The 22,804-nt window shown below is 46.9% G+C and overlaps 1 protein-coding gene across 2 annotated transcripts in view; it reads left to right on the top strand.

Annotated features, from left to right (window-relative positions):
• Positions 1-1,457: 1,457 nt before the first annotated feature.
• Positions 1,458-22,804, top strand: part of Dnah8 (dynein axonemal heavy chain 8) — a 203,950-nt gene continuing 182,603 nt past the window's right edge. For both annotated transcript variants that reach the window (XM_055607163.1, XM_055607164.1), the window contains exons 1-9: positions 1,458-1,583; positions 4,920-5,109; positions 6,043-6,206; positions 9,948-10,124; positions 12,289-12,402; positions 12,593-12,700; positions 15,637-15,738; positions 19,770-19,916; positions 22,219-22,416. In XM_055607163.1, coding sequence (XP_055463138.1) covers positions 1,473-1,583; positions 4,920-5,109; positions 6,043-6,206; positions 9,948-10,124; positions 12,289-12,402; positions 12,593-12,700; positions 15,637-15,738; positions 19,770-19,916; positions 22,219-22,416 — 1,311 coding nt within the window. In that variant the 5' untranslated portion in view covers positions 1,458-1,472. The remainder of the gene's footprint in view (positions 1,584-4,919; positions 5,110-6,042; positions 6,207-9,947; positions 10,125-12,288; positions 12,403-12,592; positions 12,701-15,636; positions 15,739-19,769; positions 19,917-22,218; positions 22,417-22,804) is intronic.

Raw genomic sequence — 22,804 nt, 5'->3', positions numbered from 1 at the left:
TCACCGAGGCTGTCCATGAATTCAGGCAGGCCTTGACCAATGATCCTTTAGCTTCAGCCTTCTGAAAAGCTGGGGTCACAGACCTATGCTACCAGGCCCTTCAGGAAAGCCTCTATCCGAAAAGGGACATTGGTCAACTAAGCTACATGGAGTACATGAAATTTATCACTGGAGTTAATTTCATTGGAATACCAATGCCATTTTACTGATTCTTATTTTCTCTTTCATTTAACAGCTGGATGCATTTGTCAGTTTTTTTGAGAAAGATGGCTGTAAGACCCTGAGGTTTTTGTACCAGGAAGGAGAAGCGCCTGGTGTTGGTAAGGATGTTTATGAGGGCCCTCAGCCTGAAATAAGCTGATTAATGTTGAAATGCAGCCTATTTTTCCTCTTCTGCGTAGAAGATTTCCACTTGCACAGAGAAAACTTGACCAGAAACCTATAAAAAAATTGGTTTTGATGGGTGGCACAGTGGATTGGGCTGATCTGTTAGAAGCACTGCTTGTTCTTGCAAGGAGACCCGGGTTCATTTCTACGCACCTACATGGTGGCTCACAACCATCTGTGACTTCACTTCCAGAGCCTTTGATGCCCTCCTCTTCCTTCCACCGGCATTGCATGTGTGTGCTACACAGGCACACGTGCTGGCCAAACACTCACAAACGTGAAATAAAACAAATCTTTAAAAGGATTGTCTTAAGAACACTCCAGGGCCGTCAAGATGGCTCAGTCAAGTAAAGGCACCTGATGGCCGAGTTCAGTCCACAGGACCCATGTGGTGGGAGGAGGGAACCACACTCATGCCGTGATATATACACTTAGGTGTGTAAACACAGAATAAATGTAATAAAAATTCCCTTTTCAGAACCACCAATTTGAGGCATTGTTGTCATGATTTAGTAAGAGATGCCAGAGACGTCACCAGCCTCTATTGGGAAATACGCTTTTCTATTAGAATTTAATTGCAGCTTCCTGGAACAGGTGGAGCAGTTTGTCCATATGTTTTCAGATAGCTAGGAGAAGTCTTGACGCCTCTCTGGAGCCCAGCGGCTGGCCCCTCGTGGCCCTGTCTCAAAGTCTTATGGCTGCTGCAGCTGTTAGTTTCAACATCTGGCTTTCCTGTATGACGCCTGAGATAATTAACTTGCCTCTGAGTTGTTTCAATAGCCTGGTACCTGGGCTGTCCTCTTAGTCTCAGACTGCTTTTAAAAAATACTGTACACATGTGTGGGCTTGTGTGTATTCAGGTGCACTCGCATGCATGTGTATATGGGGTATGGGGGCTGGAGGACAGCCTCAGGTGGCGTCCTTGGGAATGTCTTCCCCCTCCTTGCGTTGGCTCAGGGGCCTGCCGTTAGGCCAGTGACCAGTCGCTTACCAAGCTGGGTCAGTTCTGTGATCCTGCTCTCAGTTCTTGACCCTTGTTTCCAGAATGTGGCCGAACTATCACCGGAGTCCCCAAAGGGGCAAGGATGATGAGGCTGTTTATAGACAATGCAGCTCCGGAGAAACTGAAAGGACTGTGCATATTTTTTGTCCGTTGTCACAATGATGTTCCCATCACTGCTAAAAACATATATGAGGTACGTTATAAAGCACCGATAGCCTTCCGTGTTTCCCCTGCCCCCTTTCTCTCCTGTTCTGCATGTGAGACTGAACTGGGTTCTAAGTGAATCCTGTATTTGTGTGGTCAAAGAAACTAAGGCATTGGCTATAATAGAGATTAAGTTGTTATCCGATAGATACTGCCTTTAAAAGTGTATGTCTTGAAAAGAAAATTTAAAAGCTTGTGTTTTTGAGACAGGATCTCATATAGCCCAGGCTGGCCTTGAAGTCAGTGCACATGTGCATGCATGTACACACACACACACACACACACACACACACACACACACACACACACCCTAATGTCCTTGCACCTCCCCTTCTCAAGGGCTGGGATTGCAGGTGTATATCACTGACCTACTCTGCTTTCCGTCACTGTGAGAAAATGCTGGCCCAAAAGCAACCCAAGGAAGAAAGGGCTTGTGTCTCTTCTGCTTCCAGATCACGGCACAGCACTGAGGAAAGTTAAGACGGGGCCTGAAGCAGAGCCCATGAGAGAGGCGGCTCATTGGCTTGCTCCCCCGTGGCTGGCTCGGCCTGCTTTCTCGTAGAAGGAAGGCAGGGCCATCTGCCCACGGGTGGCATGGTGGATTGGGCCCTCCCACATCAATTAATCAGGAAAATGACTCTCAGACATGCCCACAGGCCAATCTATCGGAGAGAGCTGAGCTTCCCTCTTCCCAGGTGGCCCTGGCTTATGTCAGCTTGACAAAATCTAAGCAGCATGGCCACCAGCCCTCATGTTAGTGAAAATACAACTTTCTGTACAGTGTGCACAGAATTACCACGTGCCCGTTCTTTAGGGATACGTTCAACTCTGTTCGTGTAACCTTAAGTACTAGTACACCTACTCCTGGCTTAGCGTTTTAGACTTTTAGTCACTTTAGGAGGAGAAGGAACCGACTTAGAGTCTAGACATTGCTAACCTAGTTCAGGGAAGGCTGGACCAGAGGATGGAAACAGCAAGTAGCATTACACAGACCAGGATTTGCTTCCAAGCCTCTCCGCTGCCTGGTGCTGTTTCCTTTGGCAGGTGGCTCTTCCTTTCTGAGATGTGGGCATGCCTGAACGGGCAACAGTAACCCCCTCTTTGCAGGATAACTGCGAGACCTGGAAGGATAGATTCTTGCTATGCCGCCTGACTCGCTGTAGATTCCCAGAAAGCAGCCATTCGTTCTTTTTACCGTTCTTAGTGGGTCTTAATACCTACTGGAGTGGGACGTGGAACGAATCCTGGGTAGTTTGTCTTCTTTCTGTTTGTGAGGAGAGACTGCCTGAAGAGAGGATGTTGAGGTGGGCAGTTGTTCTCCTTGGGTCCTGGTGGGGACTCCCCTGCGTCTCTTGCACTGAGTGAGATCTCTGCGGCTAGCTCGTGAGGAATCTGCCTTTCCCCCTTCTGCTTGCTTTGGTTGTTATTTCTGAACTCTCATTGCCTTACCAGACCAGCTCTATGTGTGGACCAGTGTTCAATATGTCATCAGTTTTCAGTAATGGTCTCTTCAATGAATCTACGATCCGTTCTGCTATTTTTAACAATTTAGACTCTCCCATTCTCTTCCCCTTTTCCTCTTCTTTTTCCTTTCCTTGTCCTTTCCCTTATACCTTCCTTCTTACCCCTCCCCTCTCTTCCTCATTCCCTGCCTTTCCCCTTCCAACCTTCTCTCACCCCCTCCCTCACCCTCTCTCCCTATCCCTCCTCTTCCACACACCCCGCCCCCCGCCATCTTTTTTTCTTTTTGTTCTGAGAACCAAATCCAGGGGTTGGCATCTGCTAGCCAAGTGCTCTCCTACTCCGGTCTTCTTTTCTTTGTTTTTGGAGAGAGGGTCTCTTGCTGTGTTAGCCAGGCTGGCCTTGAACTCCTGAGCTCAAGTGAACTTGCCTCGGCCCCTTGAGTAGCTGTGACTACAATTGTCTGTGAACCATGACTTACTTACACTTGAGGTTTTTCAAAGAGTGGCGGTGATGTGTGCATGCAGCTAAAAGAGGGATGGGTTCTTTGAGCCTTGGCATGCAGAACTGACCTCTACCTCACTCGGCAGAAGCAGTGCTTAAGTCTGTTAGATGGGGCTGGAGGGCTGACTCAGAGGACAGTTAGTTCTCAGCACCTACGCTGGGCCAGACTCTGGGGCTCTGACACCTGGTTTTCTGGCCTGTGCAGTCACCACATTCACAGGCACACACCTGCATACATAGGCATGAACCGAAAGACACAATAAAACATTTTCAAGTCTCTTTTGGGATATTCTTTTGTTTACCTCCACATTGCTAACTTTAGCTCTGTAGGTCTCTCTTAACCATTTTAGGTACTGTATGTGGCCCTTCCTCTGTAGATGAGAATTTAGTTGTCTTTAAAAACAACCCCCCCCCCCAAAAAAAAAACCCAGGATCTCAGTAGGTAGTCCTGGAATTCACCATGTAGATCAGGCTGGCCTTAAACTCAGATATCAACATGCCTCAGCCTCCTGAATGCTGGGATCAAAGGCATGTACCATCATGACCGGCAAATTTAAATCTTTTTAAAGAACTCTCTGGCCTCTCCCTTTCCCCCTCCATCCCTCCCTCCTTCTTACATAATTATTATTTTATACTGCTTAGATAAGTTTTGGTTAATATCATAACTATGTGAAAGCAGTCATAGTGGAGGCATATAGTGGTGCCAGTGATTTTCAGAATCATGGCAATCAGGAAGAAGAGAAAATGGGCACAGAGGAAGGGGCCATGGTCAGCTATAACCCGAAGCCAAGTCCCCAGTGACCCCTTTCCTCCAAACAGGCCCCATTACCTACTTTGTACCGAATTTTTTTTTTTTCCATATAAAGGTCTTATTACAAAGGAATTAGTCTGTGGATTAGTTCAGTGTCTTGATAGGTAATCCTCTATGGAAACACCATCGTGTTCACACCCAGAGGCATGCTTCACCAATCCTCTGGGCATCTTTCAGACAACGAAGATTACCCATCCTGTCTCACAAACCTGTTTTCCCGAACAGGGCACCTTAGCGGTGAGGACATCTCTGTGCGAGAAGCTCAGTTGCCTCTCCCATGCCTCAGCTGGGTTGCAGAACACAGCTCCTCCGCCTGGCAGAGATTAAAATAAAGAGGAGAGCATTTCCAGGAGCGGTGGTGGGAGTGGGCAGACTAGGGCCGGATGTAAGACTGTTGGTTTTAGAGTCCTAATATTCATAAGCGCTTAACCTTCTGCCAGTAGTTTACAAAATGTACTGACTGTTCACTGCAGATGAAAAATAGCCTATGATTTCTTTCTCAGTTTCTTGATGGACTTAACATGTAACAGTTGAATACCACCCTTTCAGGATGTGCTAGTTACCGTCTTGGATGGCTCAAAAGGACTCTTGAAAGGAATCAGGAATATGTTGCAGAACATATTTCTACCAGCTATTCTTGCAACGAGCAACTGGGGTGCTCTAATCCAGTCCAAGCAGGGTGAATTTGAGAGACATATTTTCACAGAAACCATCAACAGATATCTTTCATTTTTAGATGGTAAGTGTAAGACTTAATGTTTGGGAACGAACTCAAAATGAGGCTGTTAGCTGCAGGGTGTGTTACTGAAAACAAGGTTTGTAGATGGAGTCCCTGAAAGGAGATGGTAATGAGAGTCACCACGAGACCTGGAGATAAGATGGAGAACAGGAAAATCCCCCTCCCTACGAGGGATCTTTGCAGGTAAAAGGCATTCTAGCAGGGGGAATTTCTTCCTGTTCTTAGTCAAAAGTTTTCCAGTAAAAAAAAAAAATAAAATAAAATATGTGCTTGTGCTGGAGAGATGGCTCAGCAGTTAAGAGCATTTGTGGCTTTGGTAGAAGACCCCAGCTTGGTTCTTGGCGTCCACATTGCACCTCACAACCTCCTGTAACTCCAGTTCCAGAGGATCCAGTGCCCCCTTCTGACCTCCTGGGGTATCGCACACATGTGGTACACATACATATACTTGGACACACCCATGCATGAACACATACAATAAATATTTTTAAGCTATGCTTCACAATGAACTCTTTAAAATGTACTTGTATCACTTCACATAAAAATATACAATTTGACCCGTAAGTCAACTCACACTCTTACTTTTTTTTTTTTTTTTTTTTTCTTTTTCTTTTTGAGATTGGATCTCATGTAGCCCGGGCCAGTTTTGAACTCTCTCGGTAGCCCAGGATGACCAGGATGACCTTGAACTCTTTATCTTCATGCCCCAACCTTCACAAGCGCTTGGGTGAAACCTCCATATGTGGTTTCAAACCCAGGGCTTTGTGCACGCTAGGCGAGCATCTTGCAACTGAGTCACATCGCTACCTGTAGAATTAGGTCTTTATAAAGCACTGGACCTTTCACTTTTCTCTAAATGTTACTGCTCAAAAGCACACCCTGACGTTTCGTGTATTAGGCACCTCCTCCTAATGTATCACTTTCTCCTTCAAGGCGCTAGGATAAGCATCGACGGGACCGTGATGCTGAAGAAGGTAGACAATATTGATTTCTCCAAACTGCACACCTTCGAGGAAGTCACAGCTGCAGCGAGCAACTCAGAGATGGTGCATCAGCTGGAGGAGGTGCTGATGATGTGGTACAAGCAGATCGAGCAGGTGAGGCCGCTCCGTTTCCCCTCGAGCTGCCGTCTTGTGTGCCCTGGCTATGAATTTTTTTTTTTGTCCCCGATAACTTGTGTTTTGTTAATACTATGCGTCAACGAGAATTGGGGGCATGACACAGTGAAGAGACAAACACTGCGTGAGTGGAAGTGTTTCAGCCGTGGCCTTGAACTCACAGAGATCCGCCTGCCTCTGCCTCCTCAGTGCTGGGATCAAAGGCGTGCGGCCACCACCACCCAGCCAACCTACCACAGAAGTAAAAAAAAAAAAAAAAAAAAAAAGTATATGTTAAACTTGGAGCAGTGGAGGTAGCGTGTTTGTTAAAGTTCTTGCCACGAGGACTTGAGTTCAATACCCAGTACCCACATAAAAAGCCACGCGTGATGGCGTGCACCTGGAACCCCAGCAATGGGAGAAGAGAGATGGGTGGATCCTAATAGTGGCCAACTGGTCTACCCTAACTGGTGAGCCTGGGAGCCAGCGAGAGACCCCGTCTCCAAACCAAGTAGATGGTGCCGGAGGAATGACAAGCGAGGCTGACGTCCAGCCTCCGTTCAGCGTGTGTACACAGGGCACGCGCACTCACGCAATATGCGCACGCCCACAATGGAGATGCAGATCTTAGTGGTCAGGGCAGAGCCCCTGCGATCTAATTGCCTTCCAAAGTTCTTACCTCCAGATACTGTCACACTGGCCGTTAGGTCTCAGCATACGGGCTTGGTGGGAACATCAACATTCATCTGACCGCCATGCTGTGTCTATCATTTCTTTTAAGCCCCACACCCATCACTTAACATTTCCTTTCAGCCGTTTCCTGTTGGTTCAAGTGCATTTAATTCATTTTCTTAATTCACTGTTCTGTTACTGTGAAGAGACATCATGACCAAGGCAACTCTTATGAAAGAAAAGAAAGCGTTTAATCGAGGGCGTATGTATAGTTTCAGAGGCGTAGTCCGTTAGCATTATGGCAGCAGGAAGACACGGTGCTAGGGAAGCAGTTGAGAGCTGTATCCTGATCTGAAAGCAGAGGTAGAGCCTGAGCCTGGTTTAGGCTTTTGAAACCTCAAAGCCCATCTACCAGTGACACACTTCCTCCAACAAGGCCACACCTCCCAATCCTTCTATTCCTTTTAAACAGTTCTACTCCCTGATGACTAAGCATTTAAATATATAAGCCTATGGGAGCCATCTTCTTCAAACCATCACAGAGTCTGAGCACAGCAAGACAGCAGTGCTGTTCTGTGCCAGCCCAGGCAATAGCATTGAAGTGAACAGGCAGATAGGACTAACCGAGGAAGATGGAGTGGCTCAAGTGGATCCTTCCCGGGATCAGGGTGTGCCTCTTCCCTGGATGGGTGCTCTGGAGAAGTGGCTCTAACATAAGCTCACACCTGGCTCACACCCCAGCTCTGCACCATAGCCGGGTTCCTGTCCCTGAGGCTCGGTCTCCTCCTCTTTCTTCGTGAGACCCATGAGTGTGGGGGTTCCTGAGGCAGCCACATAGACCAGTGTCTGAAATTAGAGGTGGAGCAAGGTTTAGCTCTGTTGGGTCTTAGGGCTTAGAAGACCTAGTTGGAGAAACCAGGTCAGGAGCTGGCTGCAGGGGGCTCACAGAAGTTACAGAACTGTGGGTGCAGTTGGGAGCTTAGGCTTGGGTATGGGCAACACCTTGGGTAGGAAGAACCTGGAAGCTGTTCAGTCAAATAACTGAGAGTGACAGTCACCATGAAGAGGAAGTTCTGAGGAAAAAGGGGAAGGAGGGGGCAGAATGAGCTGGATCTTGGGACTGGAGGTGAGAGGCATCAGGCTGTAGGTCAGGTGAGGCCTTTGAACCTACAGATGTACACTGAGGAACCCATTCCTTTGCTAAGGATGTGTCTTAGGGTTTTATTGCTGGGAAGAGAGACTATGACCAGGGCAACTCATATAAAGGAAAACTTTTAATTGGGGCTGGTTTACAGCAGTTCAGAGGTGTAGTCCTTTATTGTCATGGGGGGAAGCATGACAGCATACAGGCAGACATGATGCAGGAGAAGTAGCTGAGAGTTCTACATCTTGATCTGAAGGCAGCAGGAAGTGACTGCCTCGTTGGGTGTGGCTTGAGCTTCTGAGACCTCAAAGCCCACCCTCTAGTGACACACTTCCTTCAACAAAGCCACACCTACTTCAGGAAGGCCACACCTCCTAAGAGCACCACTCCTATTAGCCTGGGAGGGCCAGTGTCTTTCAGAACACAGGATGCTTTTGGACAGAACATGTGTTTAATTCCCAGCACTCGTAGAGCAGCTCAGAGCCATCTGTAACTCCAGTTACAGGGGATCTGGTGCCCTTCCCACGAGCATAACAAGCACAGGGTTCACATACGTACATGCAAGGCAAACTCTCATATACATAAAATGAAATAAATCTCAAGAGAGGATAAATAAACCTTAGAGCTGGGCTGGTGGTGCACACCTGTGATCCCAGCGTTTGGGAGGCAGAGGCAGGCGGATCTCTGTGAGTTTGACGTCAGCCTGGTCTGCAAAGTGAGGTCAGGACGGCCAAGGCTACGCAGAGAAACCTTGAAAAAATAAAAAAAAGAAAGACATGTACTTTGTTAGACCTTTTGACATTTAAATTATATTGGATAGCTGTTATCTAAACGAAGCAGAGAGGTTTATATTTTTCATTAGCTCAGTAAGTAATTTCTTCTGCTGTTACAAAGGACAGCAATACATATGTGACAGCTGCCCTTGCTCGGGCTTCCTTTTCGAGTGCTCAGGGGTCTCTCAATGGAATCCCTTGCAGCATCTGAGCACAGGCCTCTTGTCGGATATTAATATGCCCTCCTAATAGCGATTGTGGTAGTTTTGCTTTCAATACTGTAATAAAATACCCTGACAAGAAGCCTGGCTGGGACTATATCTCACACGGTCGAGTGCCTGCCTAACACGTATAAAACCCTAAGTTTAATTCCCAGAATCACACACGAGCCGCGCATGCACACACATACACACACACACACACACACACACAACTCATGGAGGAAAGGGTTCACTTTCACTCACAGTTCCAGGCAACTGCCCACCGTTGTAGGAACCTCAGGGTGACCGGAGTCTGAAACAGTTAGTCATGCCTCATCCGTAGTTGAGAGCAGAGGGAAAGAGTGCATGCTTGCGCTCAGCCCCTCTCTACCCTGACGTGGTCCAGGATCTCTTGCCTAGGGAATGCTGCTGCCACCCCGGGCTGGTGTTCCCACACCAGCTTAGGCGATTAAGCCAATCACTCACACACATGCCCGTAGGCCAGCCTGGGATCTAGGACGTTCCTCGCTGAGTCTCGAGACAGCTGACAAGGTGGTTAGGTTAATTTATGTATTTTACAGAAGCATATGGAAGGCCTCATCTCCTCCAGGCTAGGGTGGTCAGACTGACATTCTACCTCATGTGCTCTCTTGATTGACCTTGCACTATAGGGAACACTACCGAGGCTGGGCATACTAACGGTTGCTCAGGCTTCTCGTTCCTGTTCGTAAGGTTTTCCACGTCTTGATTCTTTGTGGTTCCCCTCATGTCAGGTTTTCATTCGGCGGGTGTCTTCAGTAATGCAGAAGTTTGAAGTTTTTGCTATTTTATCTCATTTTATTTGCACGCGTGAGTGTTTTCCCTGCGTGCGGGTGTGTGCCCCACATGCATGCAGTGCCCGAGGCAGCCAGAGGAGGGCGCTACAGATGGTGGTGACGCTGTTCGATTTCAGGTCCTTATTGAGAGCGAGCAGATGAGAAAGGAGGCCGATGATTCGGGTCCACTCACTGAATTGGAGCATTGGAAACGTATGTCGGCCAAGTTCAACTATATCATCGAGCAGATTAAGGGGTCCAGCTGTAAGGCAGTCATAAATGTGCTTAATGTGGCACACTCCAAGCTGCTAAAGGTAAAAGCCCTTTCACTGCAAACCTTGATGCACTTTATAAAGCTTACTAGAGAGTTACCCTTACCAAGCTGCTTCTTAAAAAAACTTGGTTCATATTTTGAGTATATACCACACACACATGCACGCGCACGCACACACACACACACACGCATGCACGCACGCATGCACGCATGCACGCACGCACTATTGGACCCCCAGGAGCTGGAGTTACAGGCAGTTGTGAGCTACCCAACACGGGAGCCTAGGAGCCAAACTCAGAGCAGCAAGCACAGCTAACTGCTGAGCAATCTCTCTAATGCCCATCTCACTTACTAAGGAGGCTGGCTGGCCAGAGAGCCCTAGGCATCGGCCTGGCCCTGCCTCCCCAGCTCTGGGGCGACACCTGTTCCACTGTACCCAGATTCTTTAACGTGGATTCTGGGGCTCAAACCCAGGCCTTCTTGGTTTGCAGCAAGCACTTTTCAGACTAAAATGTGTCATTCTTGCATGTTAAGAATCACGTATCTTCCTGGTCATTATGAAATACGCCCTGGGCCGTTTTAATCGGTAGTCATCCCCGCTGTGCTATAGAAAAGCTGATTCCTCCCGCCTAGCTTTCTCTTGGTGCCCTTGCTCGTCCTTAGAGACCACTATTGCATCATAGTCTATGGAGTGAGATGCTTCTCGATACACTGCCGCCGTGTGTTTAGAGGTGTCAGGCTTTGAATCAGCCTTCTCACACACCCCCATAATTCCCAGCTGATGAAACAAAGATCCATTTCTCAGTTTTGACAGTTCATCTATGGAGTGCGGTCTGGAGAAATGACCATTTTTTTCCTTTGAAGGTGTTTTGGGAATTGTAAATTGATAGAGACTTGGGCTGAGGTAAAGAGCCAGGCTGGAGAGCTGGCTCGGTGGGGGAGGGGGGGTGCTTGCTGCTCTTGCAGAGGAGCCAAGGTGCACGAGGCACCTGGCACCATCCACCACTCTAGTTCTGGGGTGTCCGACATCCTCTTCTGGCCTCCTTGGGTGCAGCCCATGTGCGGCTGCACAAAACACGCATGCGGACAAGCACTCCGCATACAAAATAAGGAAACAACAAATCCTAAGGTAATAATAATGAAGAACTACACAGGAAGACAAATGTTCTCCTCGGCAGACATCCCCCTCCCTCCTTCACATGTCTTTCCCTGGGGATCATTTTTATGATCTTTGAAAATATTTATTTTTAATTTCTACGTATGAGTGTTTTGCCTGCATGTGTGTCTGTGCACCATGCGAGTGACGGGTGTCTTCGGAAGAGAGAAGAGGGCATTGGGTTCCTTGGAACCGTAGTCATGTGGGTGCTGGGGTTTGAACCTGGGTCCTCTGTAACAGCAGCAAGTGCTCTAACCACTGAGCAACCTCTCCAGCCCCTCGTAGAGGTCATTCTAATCTGGCTTGAATCTCCTCCCTCACCCTACTTCCTGTTCTTGATTCTGAACGATAACCGCAGTGCCCTGGTCTTCCAGAGTCTCACCACGGTGGGCTGCTGCTGAGCTCAGCTTACAGCATTAGAAGGCTTCTCTAGCCCACAGCTCCAAGCTCTCCCACATTCTTTCCACAAGCCGGGTTGTAAGGCCTGAGAATCGCGTGGTCAGCTTACTGCAGTAATGATCTCCTGTCCCTGACACTAATTTTCTGTATCTTCCTCATCATTGTGAGAAAACACTAGAATGACCAAAGGAGGAAAGGTTTGTTTTGGCTCACAGTTTCAGAAGTATCAGTCCGTTGTTGCAGGGACAGCCCCGTGGAGCCCGTAGTGGCAGGAGTGTGTGGCAGAGGCTTCTAACAAGGTGCAGGCCAGGAGACAGAGACAATAAGCTGGGAACTGTGGAGGCTTCCTCTAGCAGTGAGGCCACATTCCCTAAGGCCTCATTACAGCCTTGAAAATAATGCTGCAAGCTCAGAACCAAGCCTGAAAAACACGAGTCTTTTGGGGCCACAATTCAGATTCAAAGTCCAACAACATACATGTACATATATCTGCCTATACACACACACATATATGTACTAGTTACACACAAATATTTTTTTCAGTGTCTGTTTGCTCAGGGAAAAACAGCTTGAGCTTCATGACTAAATTGAAGCACACCAAGATGTTTGGATTGATAATTGGATTCTTGTACAATTTTTGATCCCTTAGAATTGGCGTGATTTGGATGCAAGAATCACCGACACGGCAAATGAATCAAAAGATAACGTGCGGTATTTGTACACCCTGGAAAAAGTGTGTCAGCCCCTCTATAACTATGACCTGGTGAGTGTGTTCCTGAAGGTGCAGGCTCTAGGACCTGGAGGGAAGGCTCGGGATTTAAAAATGTAAAAAGTGTGGGTTCTAAACTTCGCTTGTGTGATGAAAGCATTTGGTCATGCATTTTATCACGGCTGTAAGAAGCAAACCGGAATGAGGTATGTGGTAGGATTTACTTCCTGTATCTCAATTTTAGGTTTCCATGGCACATGGAATACAAAACTTGATTAATGCCATCAGGATGATTCACAGTGTGTCGAGGTATTATAATACATCAGAGAGGATGACATCATTATTCATCAAGGTGAGCTTTATTATTATTACTATTATTAGTGTGTGTGTGTGGGGGGGTGCAGCAGCTTGTGGAGGTCAGGGAACAACTTCTTAGGGTCTGTTCTCTCCTTCCAACCTTTACTTGTGTTCCTTGGATTGAACTCAGTTCATTAGGCTTGGGACCCAAGTGCCTTGATTTGCTGAGCCATCTTGCCAGCCCACCATGGTGAGGTCTTTCTTTTCTTTTCTCCTTCTTTCTTTCTCTCTTTTTTCTCCTTCCTTCCTTCCCTCCTTCCTTCCTTTCTTCCTTTTTCCTTTTCTTTTCTCTTTCTTCTTTTCTTTCTTTCTTTCTTCTTTTTTTCTTTCTTGTTTTCTTTCTCTGTCTTTCTTCCTCTTTCTTTCCCTTCCTTCCTTCCTCTCTCTCTTTCTTTCTTTCTCTGTCTCTCTTCCTCTTTCTTTCTTTTCCTTCCTTCCTTCCTCCTTCCCCTTCCTTCCTTCCTTCCTTCCTTCCTTCCTTCCTTCCTTCCTTCCTTCCTTCCTTCCTTCCTTCCTTTTCTCCCAAGATAGGGTTTCTCTGTGTAGCCCTGGCTGTTCTGGAACTCACTGTGTACATCAGGCTGGCCTCAAATTCAGAAATTTCCCTCCTCTGGAGCTAAAGGCGTGCACCACCACTGCTGGGCTGTTTTCTAAGGGAAGTCACACACATGGTCCTATGAAAATGGTTCATTTCCCTTCAGGTTCGTGGAAGGGAGTTGGGAACTTTGGATACTCTTGGAGATTGTCAGAATTCCCTGTGGTGGGAGTGTCAACTGGAGTCAGTTGTTCTTAATAGTAGTGATCAGTACCTTGAGGTCATCCCCAGGCTTTTTGCTTAAAGATGACTGCTTTCTTCATCCAGTCATTCCAAGTACGTTTGAGTCTACCAAGTAGATAAGGCTTTAGTTAGTATTAAATGATCGTGTTGCACCATGTGGCTAATTATTTTAAAGAATTTTTAAAAATTATTTAAGAAATGTTTGAATAGAATCAAGTTAGGTGTGTAATGGCACATGTCAGTTTTATAAAAGGAAATAAGGCTTAGGCCACATGCTTCTCCCTGGATGACCTCAGGGATCCTCTGGGCATGTGTTTTCTGCTGGCTACTGATGTGTTCCAGGTTGAGATCACTCTTGGTTCCAGATTCTTAACATTTTTCTCAACCTTATGAGAGCATTATGGTTAGTTTTAATGTCAACTTGACACAAGCTAGGGCCGTCTGGGAGGAAGGAATTATAATGGAGAAACGTCTTTATAGGATTGGCCTGCAGGCAAGACTATAGGGCATTTTCTTGGTTATTGCTTGATGGTGGGAGGGCCCAGCCCTTTGCCAGTGGTGTTGGGCTGCTGGTCCCCAGGTGTATAAGAGAGCAGGATGAATAAGTCATGAGGAGCAAGCCGATAAACAGCACTCCTCCAGGTCCTTGGCATTAGCTCCTGCCTCCAGGTTCCTGCCTGTGACTTCCCTCAGTGAGGGGATATGCTGTACAACTTTAAACTGAAAGGAACCCTTTCCTCTCCAAGTTGCTTTTGGTCATAGTGTTTTCTTACGGCAGTAGAAACAGCAATTAAGGCAACTAGACTAACCCTTAAACATTACAGGTTTCTTTGATCACTAATGTTTTGTGATTTGCACTTATCCTCATTTGGGGATTTACTACTTCTTTTGCTGCAAAAAAAAAAAAGAAAAGAAAAAGAAAAAAAGAGATAATAACCTTGGTGCTGGAGAGATGGTTGAGCAGGTAAAGGCATTTGCCACAGATCCTGCTGCTGAAGTTGCTCTAAGTTCAGGTTGCAAGACCCACGACTGAGGCTGAACTCACATTGTTTGTTACCGATCTTGAAGAATTCCCAGCATGATCGCCCCTTTCCAAAACTGGGTTTTGGCTTTCTTTAGACACTTCCTGTGTGCCTGTGTTTGTGATCTTGCACGTATCGTGCATTCATCATTTTTCCCAGGTTCAGCGTCTCTACTGGACAGCGGCTTTTCTCCTTTCTCCCTCCTACCTCTTCCTTCTCTCTGCCCTTTTCTGTTCTTTCTCTCTCTTTATCCCTCCTCTTTCCCAGGGTCCCATGAGTCCCAAGCTGGCCTCGTGTAGTAGAGGACCTTGAACCTCTGACCAACCTGCATCCACCTCCTGCGTGCTGGGATTCCAGGTATGCACCAGTATGCTGGTTTTAAGTGATGCTCAGGATGGAACCCAAGGACTTGAGCATGCTAGGCAAGCATTCTGCCGTCGACCTAAATTCCCTCACTTAACCATTCCTTTTTCTTTTCCAGCTTTTTTCATTGTATTTTTTTATGTGCATTTGTGTTTTGCCTGCATGTGTGCCTGTGTGCGACGATGTCAGATCCTGGAACTGCAGCTGGAATTGTGAGCTGCCATGTTGGTTGCTTGGAATTGAACCCAGGTCCTTTGGAAGAGCAGCCAGTGCTCTTAACCACTGAACCATGGCTCCAGTCCCCTCTCTTAACCATGTTTAGGGGGCTATCCTTTGTTACTTTGGATTAGATCAGGACCAAGGTGGAAGTGTACTAGACAAATAGAAAATGCGCTTGAGTTTGGGTCTCATGCAGTAGCCTAATTGCAGCAGGTAAATGTGACTGGGTTGTCTTTATTTTGACTGGATTTGTGTTTGTTTGTTGTTGTTTTCTTTTTTAAGATTTATTTATTTTATGTATATGAGTGTTCTATCTGCATGTACACCTGCACACCAGAAGAGGGCACCAGACCTCATTACAGATGGTTGTGAGCCACCAGGTGGTTGCTGGGAATTGAACTCAGGCCCTCTGGAAGAGCAGCCAGTGCTCTTAACAGCCGCGCCATCTCTCCAGCTCCTCCCCCCCCATAAGTTTATTATTTGTCATAAAATTTTTTTACTTTTAAAAGTCATTTACCTAGAGCTACTTTGTACCTACTTTGATTTTAGGTGACAAATCAGATGGTGACAGCTTGCAAAGCATATATCACTGACGGAGGAACAAACCACGTATGGGACCAGGAAACCCCAGCCGTACTGAAAAAGATCCAGGTTTGTGGAAGCCTTTCATTTTCATAAAGCAGAGCCCTCGCCCGACAGCTCAACGCCATTTCCTCTGTTCATTCGTGAAGCATGTTCACTTTGAAGCAGTCAGCAGTGCAGTCGTGGGAAGCTGTAGAGAGGGATTGTCATCCATACATCACTCTGGGGGGGGGCGGTTAGAGAGATAGCTCAACGGCAAGGAACACCGTAACTAACTCATCTCAGAGCATCCGAAGCCTTTGCCTCTGTCGGTACCTGTACACGTGTGCAACAACCTCCCGTAATTGAAAAAAAGTCTTTCATGTGTCGCAGTGAGAGGAACGGGTTAACGTGATTGGAGACGTGGGGAAATTGACAGGCTGCAGGTGGCAGGTTTGCAGTGCTGGATGTCGGTACTCACCTATCCTACAGAGGTAGGGACGGGCGCGCCACCTCACAGCCCTCTGTCAGTCCCCTCCCCTGAAAACAAAGACAAGTATCTGTGATCAAAGGGAAACAGGAAGCTGAGGCACGTAATTCTAGAAGTGTGGGGAAAACCGGGCTAAGGATGTAGCTCCATCAGTAGAGAGCTTGCTAGGCAAGCATGAACCTCTGGCCCCTTCGCTGGCACCACAGAAAAGGAAGCATGGGGCCACATACCTGCATCCCCAGCTTGGGGTGGTAGAGATGGGAGGATTGGAAATTCAAGGTCCGCCTTGGCTACCCAGGGAGCTTGAAGCCAGCCTGGGCTACATGAGACCCCTGTCTCAAACAATAGCAACAAAAAGGTAGAGGAATCAATGGCCAAAGGTGGAAATTGTTTTGAAGAGGACTCCCTTGCAATTACCCACGGAGGTTGTGGGCACCTCTTCTCCCGCCTACGTTCCAGATGGGACGTTACTGGCAGTCATAAGAGCACAAGATTCTTTTCCTGATGTCAAGAGCACTAACGGACAAAGAGAAGAGAACCATCAAACACTGCACCCTCGTAAGAAAGCTGAGGAGCAAGACAAACTCTCAGTAACTTACAAAAGATCTAAAGGGACCGGGAGCCCCTTTCAGGGCAACTTGAAAGTCCACACATAGATTTCACCTTTTGACAGCAGAGCACAAGCACTTGAAGAAGCTTTGAAATGCGTCCAGAGAATACGCCTGAGAGGTGGGGAAGAATAAAAAAAAGAAAAGAAAAGAAACTGCACCCGCAAGGACAAGATCATTTATCAGAAGGGACATGCTGTGCCCGTTAAGACACTGAGTGTCAGAGTAAGCAAAGAAAAAAAAATAAGTCTCTGAGAAACAGAAGAGATCCGGAGCCAGCGCTGAGGGCCAGGACAGCCAAGAAATAGCTGAATCACTGTCATAGTGAGTGTTCCATGGCTGTGAAGAGACACCATGACCATGGCAACTCTTATAAGGAAAACTCTTATAAGAAAAACATTTTGTCGGGGCTAGCTTATAGGTCTAGTCCATTACTGTCACGGTGGGAAGCATGGCAGCATGCGAGCAGACATGGTGCTGGAGAGGTAGCAGAGAGTTTTACAATCGGCTAGAGGTAGCCGAGAGTTCTACCTCGGATTCGGATTCGGCAGGCAGCAGGAAGAGGGGCTGGCTTGGGCTTTTGAAACCACAGCTCTTAATGCCACTCCCTAAGCATTTGAATATGAGTCCATGGGGGGGGGGGGTTTGTATTCAAACTACAATGGCATCTGTGCATTAAAAAAAAAAAAAAAAAACCTAGCCAGACTTAGTGGCACATCTCTTTAATCCTGGCATTCAGGAGGTAGAGTGAGGCAGATTTCTGTAAATCTGAGACCAGCTTGCTGGTCTACATAGCAAGTTCTAAGTGAGTCAGGGCTATGAGTGAAACCCCACCTTAACAACAACAACAAAAAACAAATTATCAATGCAAAATCTTAATGTTGTGTTTTCATGGATGGAACAAATGTTGGTTGCAGACCATGTGGTGATGCATGCTTGTGATACCCAGGAGTCAGGCCGGCCACAAATTGGTAGCCAGAAATGGGCTGGCTACGTAGCAAGCAAAAACAAACAACAATAGAAAGTAGCATGCTCGTGCAAATACGGATGCCAGCTGAAAGAAGACATCTTCACGGGAAAATTTCCAGACTCTTGTGGATTTTGTGAATTTTTTTTCCTTCTGCTCCTGGGAATTTGATACATGTACATAATGAAATATGATGGTATCTGCTCGGTCCCCATTTGTTGTGAGACCCCAGTGACCTGCCAGGCATAAAGACAATGACACCAAGACCTCTAATAATTTAAAGCTTCAGCCTTAGCTGGACAGGCTCTCAACTAGCTCATCTAGGTTAACCTGACAGCCTAGTCCCACCACTTGACTAGCTATACCTTCCAGGCCCATAGTCAGACATATTTCCTCTTGCGTCTCCTGGTGATAGGCCCCTCTTCTTTCCTCTTCCCAGAGTTCCTTTCACCCCTACCAGGAAAAAGTCCCGCCTTCTACTTCCTGCCTTAGCTGGCGGCTGTCAGATCTCTATTAAAGCTAATCAGGGAATGCCCTGGGTAGGTGAGGAAGGACAGAGACATGTCGTCTTGCAGTGTACCCCAACACTCATTTCCCCCTTCAGCCTCCTCCGTATTCCCTCCAATATGTCTTCTCCCAACTTCTTATGGGTTTTTGTTTGTTTGTTTGATTTTATTTGTCTATGACTCACTGAGTCAGTTAGTGCAGTGGTGTGAGGCCATTCCCAGCCACATCCTTCTGAAAGAAGGAACTAATCACCCCTCCCCCAACTATAAGCTCCATCAGTAACTCCTTAGTAGGAGGTGGGGCCTGGAGGGCATCCTCCCCATCTGTGCCTGTTGGCTGGCTAGGTCTTGTGCAGGTCTCATGCACCGAGCCACAGCTGAAGACGGTTGATGAATGCAATAGCCACGTCATATCTAGAAAACACCGCTTTATAGCATTCCAACCCCTCTTCCTGCTCTTACGTTCCTTTTTTTTTTTTTTTTTATTTTATTTTTATGCGGATTGGTGTTTTGCCTGCATGTATGTCTGTGTGAGGGTTCCAGCTCTCCTGGAACTGAAGTTACAAACAGCTGTGAGCTGCCATGTGTGTGGCTGGGGATTGAACCCAGGTCTTCTGAAAGAGCAGTGAGTGCTCTTAACCGCTGAGCCATCTCTCCAGCTCCTGCTCTTACTTTTTTTTTTTTTTTCCCTGTCTTTTCCTCGTCAGTGTTCCCAAGCTTTGGTTGTGGAGGGGGTGTTGATCCAGCTGATCCCTTTAGTGCCGAGCTGAGCACTCAGTCTGTCATTCTCAGCCTTCTGACTGTTCTACATCTCTCCAGTGGCTGCTTTCCACTACCCAGGATGCTCCTCTGAGCTAGATTGAGAGCAGCACTTGTCTAGGAGTGCAAACATGACTAATTGGAAGGCAATTTAACAGCATGGTGGTTTCACTTAATTAGCCATGGAAGTATCGAACCAAAAGCTAATGCCGTGCTTTAGTGTAGGGGGAGAGCTAAGGGATATAGTGAGAAAAGGGAGGTGGAAATAGATCGTGTGTTTAAAAAGCCGTGTTTTCTGAATGGCTTACTCTAGCTGTAATAAAACTTCATATTAGTTGTATAGTCTTTGAGTCTGGATAATTTGGGTGTGTGATTTTGTGTGTGTGTGTGACCTTTTTTTTATATATATAATAAAGTTTGAAGTAAAACATTTAAAAAGAGATACTGGACCTGGGCACAGTGGTGCACGCCTGTAATCCCAGCACACAGGGAGTCAGAGGCAGGAGGATCTCTGTGAGTTTGAAGGCCAGCCTGGTCTACAAAGTGAGTCCAGGACAGCCAAAGCTACACAGAGACACCCTGACTTGAAAAACCAACCAACCAACCAACCAACCAACCAACTAAAAAACAAACAAGAGATATCAATGTTCATAGGTTTTAATATAAGGACAGAGGCCATGAACACCTGTGAACAGTGCTAGCCTTTGTTTGAGGGGCTGGTGGGGCCTATCACAAACCTGTCACCCATCACCCTCCCCACTTTTATTTTTTTCCTCCCAATTCTCTCGTAGGATTGCATTTTTCTCTTCAAGGAATATCAGGCATCCTTTCACAAAACAAGGAAGCAGATTTTAGAATCTTCAGGGGAGAAGTCTTTCGAGGTTTCAGAAATGTATATATTTGGAAAATTCGAAGCCTTCTGTAAGAGACTGGAGAAGGTAAGTAGTCTGCAATCACAGGTCTTTTGTAGTGGGGGTGAGGATCATTAACTCGGGTCTCCTCCCGGTATTGAGCCACTCATCCAGTTAGGTTACTCATCTACTGTTTGAACTGGCTATCTCTTCTCATTCAGAGCTAGCGCCTCGTGCCGGCACAAAAGCTATTGCAAACTTTGACCTCTTCCAAGACCTCAATTCTTCTTGCACAGATAGATCTTGAGCGTGAAGGCCTCTGCTCCTGACCGCAATATTAAGCTGAGAAAATGTGCGCAGCTGATGGGCCCCATAAACTCTCGGTATCTGAAGGTGTAGACGCCTTTCTTTCAGGACCAGTGTGGGCCATGTGTTTCTGAGCAGCGTGTGGGGGAAGCCTTTGCTGGACAGACAGCTGCCGAGAAACTCCTGCACCTCTGAGTTCAGTCATTAGGACGGACTGAGGAGAAGTGGTATTCTCTAGAAGGCTGTAGGGAACCCACACTAAAGGTTCCTTGGTGTCTTTTTGGGGGAAGGTCTATGATGATGTGGGGCTGGAGAGATGGCTTCGATGAAGTGCTTACTGAGCAAGTGCAAGGACCTGAGTCAGGATACCTACCAGCTCTGTAAGGAGTGGGGCGTGGTGGTACTTGCCTCTCATTTGCTGGTAGGTCAGGGACGGGAGCACCTCTGGAGCTCACTGGCCAGCCAGTCAGTGGACTCCAGGTTCAGTGAGAGGCCCTGCCCCACCCCCAAATAAGTTAGAGGGGTTGGAGGGATAGCCCAGCAGTTAAGAGCACACACTGAGCTGGGTGGTGGTTATGGTGCACACCTTTAATCCCAGAACTTGGGAGGCAAAGGAAGGCAAGTCTCTGTGAGTTCAAGGCCAGCTTGGTATACACAGTGAGTTCTAGGACAGCCAAGGCTACACAAAGAAACCCCGTCCCAAGACAAACAAATAAACAAACCCAGAGCACATACTGCTCTTGCAGAAGCACGTTATCAGCATCCATAACTACCTATAACTCCAGCTCCAGGGGGATCCCAGGCCCTCTGATGGCCCCTGGAGGAAATTACAGTCACACGCACATTCCCACACCCCACATACATACAATTTAAAAATAAAATAAATCTTAGACTCCGTAGGAAAATAGATATAACTGAGGGTAACCATTTGAAGTGGACAGAGCTAACCGCAGAAGGACAAATACCATGTTTTTTTTCTCTTATTATGGTTCATGGATTTGTAAGTAATATCCCATAGGCTTCAGGTTTGGATGCAATGGTTTCTGGAAGGGTACGGAAGCTGTGTGGTTAGAACAGTAGCTCTAACGGGGGCTGACACCCACTAGGACTGTGTGTCACTTGTGATGGTCGTCATGCCGAGTGACCATCAGTGTTGTCTTCATGGGGTGTGGAATTTGGAGGACATGCCAGGGAGAGAGGCACAGTCCCTTTCCCACCATTGGACAAAAAGCGGTTGCTCCCCGGAGAGTTCAGAGATACATTATTGAAAACTGGACTCAGCATGGGAATCACTAAAGATTAAGAACTGCTCATTTGTGGATATGAGATGGTTTTGTTGTTTTACATTTACTTATCTCTGTATGAGCGGCTTGCCTGCGTATATGTATTTGTACCATGTGTGTGTACCATGTGCAAGCCTGGGGCCCTCAGAGGTCAGAAGAGCCTGTTAGATTCCCCAGGGACTAGAATTATAACTGGTTATTGAATCACCAATGTGAGTACTATAGAGTGGACTCAGGTCCTGTGGATTTCCAGCCTTCCCAACGTGTGTGTGTGTGTGTGTGTGTGTGAGTGTGATTTATATGGCGTTGGTACATTGAGGCTTACCATGGTACATTGGACATTAGTTCCAAAATAAACTGCATTGTGATTTTCTCAGTGTTCATCCAGGCCAGCAGTGATTTCTGTCATCCTCCGGGCCTCGGGGGGTGTTTGTCAGGTTTCTTTTTGTTGTTCTTGCTACGGTGACCAGTCAGATGAGGGGAGGGCTCATTTTATGAAGTTCAGAGGTGTCTGTCATGGTTGGTCCCATCCCTTGGGCAGAACATCATGGTTGTGGGAGCATGGGAAGGTCTGTCATTGTGTGGTAGAGAGGAAGTGAAGAGAGAGACAGGAAGAGCAGGGGCCAGCTGTAACCTTCGAAGCACGCCCTCACTGGCCTCCTACTAGCCTGATCCTCCCTCCTCCCTCCCATCCACCTTCCAAAATAGTTCCACCAGCTGGCAACATTTAACACAGGAGCCTAAGTCTACAGAAGGGCCCGAACAGCTGATTTCTAACCATCTATCGTTTCTTTTTGAAGATTACAGAAATGATAACCATTGTGCAAACATACACGGCCTTGAGCAATTCTACAATTGAAGGGATAGACATTTTGTCGATAAAATTCAAAAACATCTATCAAGGGATTAAGAAAAACCAATATGACATCCTGGATCCACGAAGAACGGAATTTGACACGGATTTCTCAGATTTTATGGCAAAAATCACTTCTTTAGAGGTAAGCAGTCACACGGACTTGTACTTATAAAAAAATGGGAGCGTAGTTGACGGGGCTGCCTGGTGTTGTTATTGTACATATCCATATAGAGAAATAGTCATGTGTTTGCTCTTATTAAACTGTTTTTCAGTAAGTCTTCTATTGTTCCCCAAGACACCCCAAATCAGGCTTGTAATTCAGGCTCCAGAGCTGGGTAACGAAAGTCCCCATCAGCCTGCCACACTGTTCCCTTTTCAGACGCACAGTGTGGGTAGATATTTGTGTGCAAAGTGGGGAGGCCAGGGACAACCTCAGGTGCCTTCTACCTTTTGTTTGAGATGGGGTCCGTCATCACCCTGGAGCTTCCCCTCGCGGACCAGCCTGGCTGGCCCCTAAACTCGCAGCGAGC

The sequence above is a fragment of the Psammomys obesus genome, unplaced genomic scaffold, assembly GCF_907164565.1.
Source record: "Psammomys obesus unplaced genomic scaffold, mPsaObe1.curated_primary_1811, whole genome shotgun sequence".
Lineage (NCBI taxonomy): Eukaryota > Metazoa > Chordata > Mammalia > Rodentia > Muridae > Psammomys > Psammomys obesus.
Note: the sequence above shows the minus strand (reverse complement) of the source record. Positions and strands in the feature narration are given on the sequence as shown.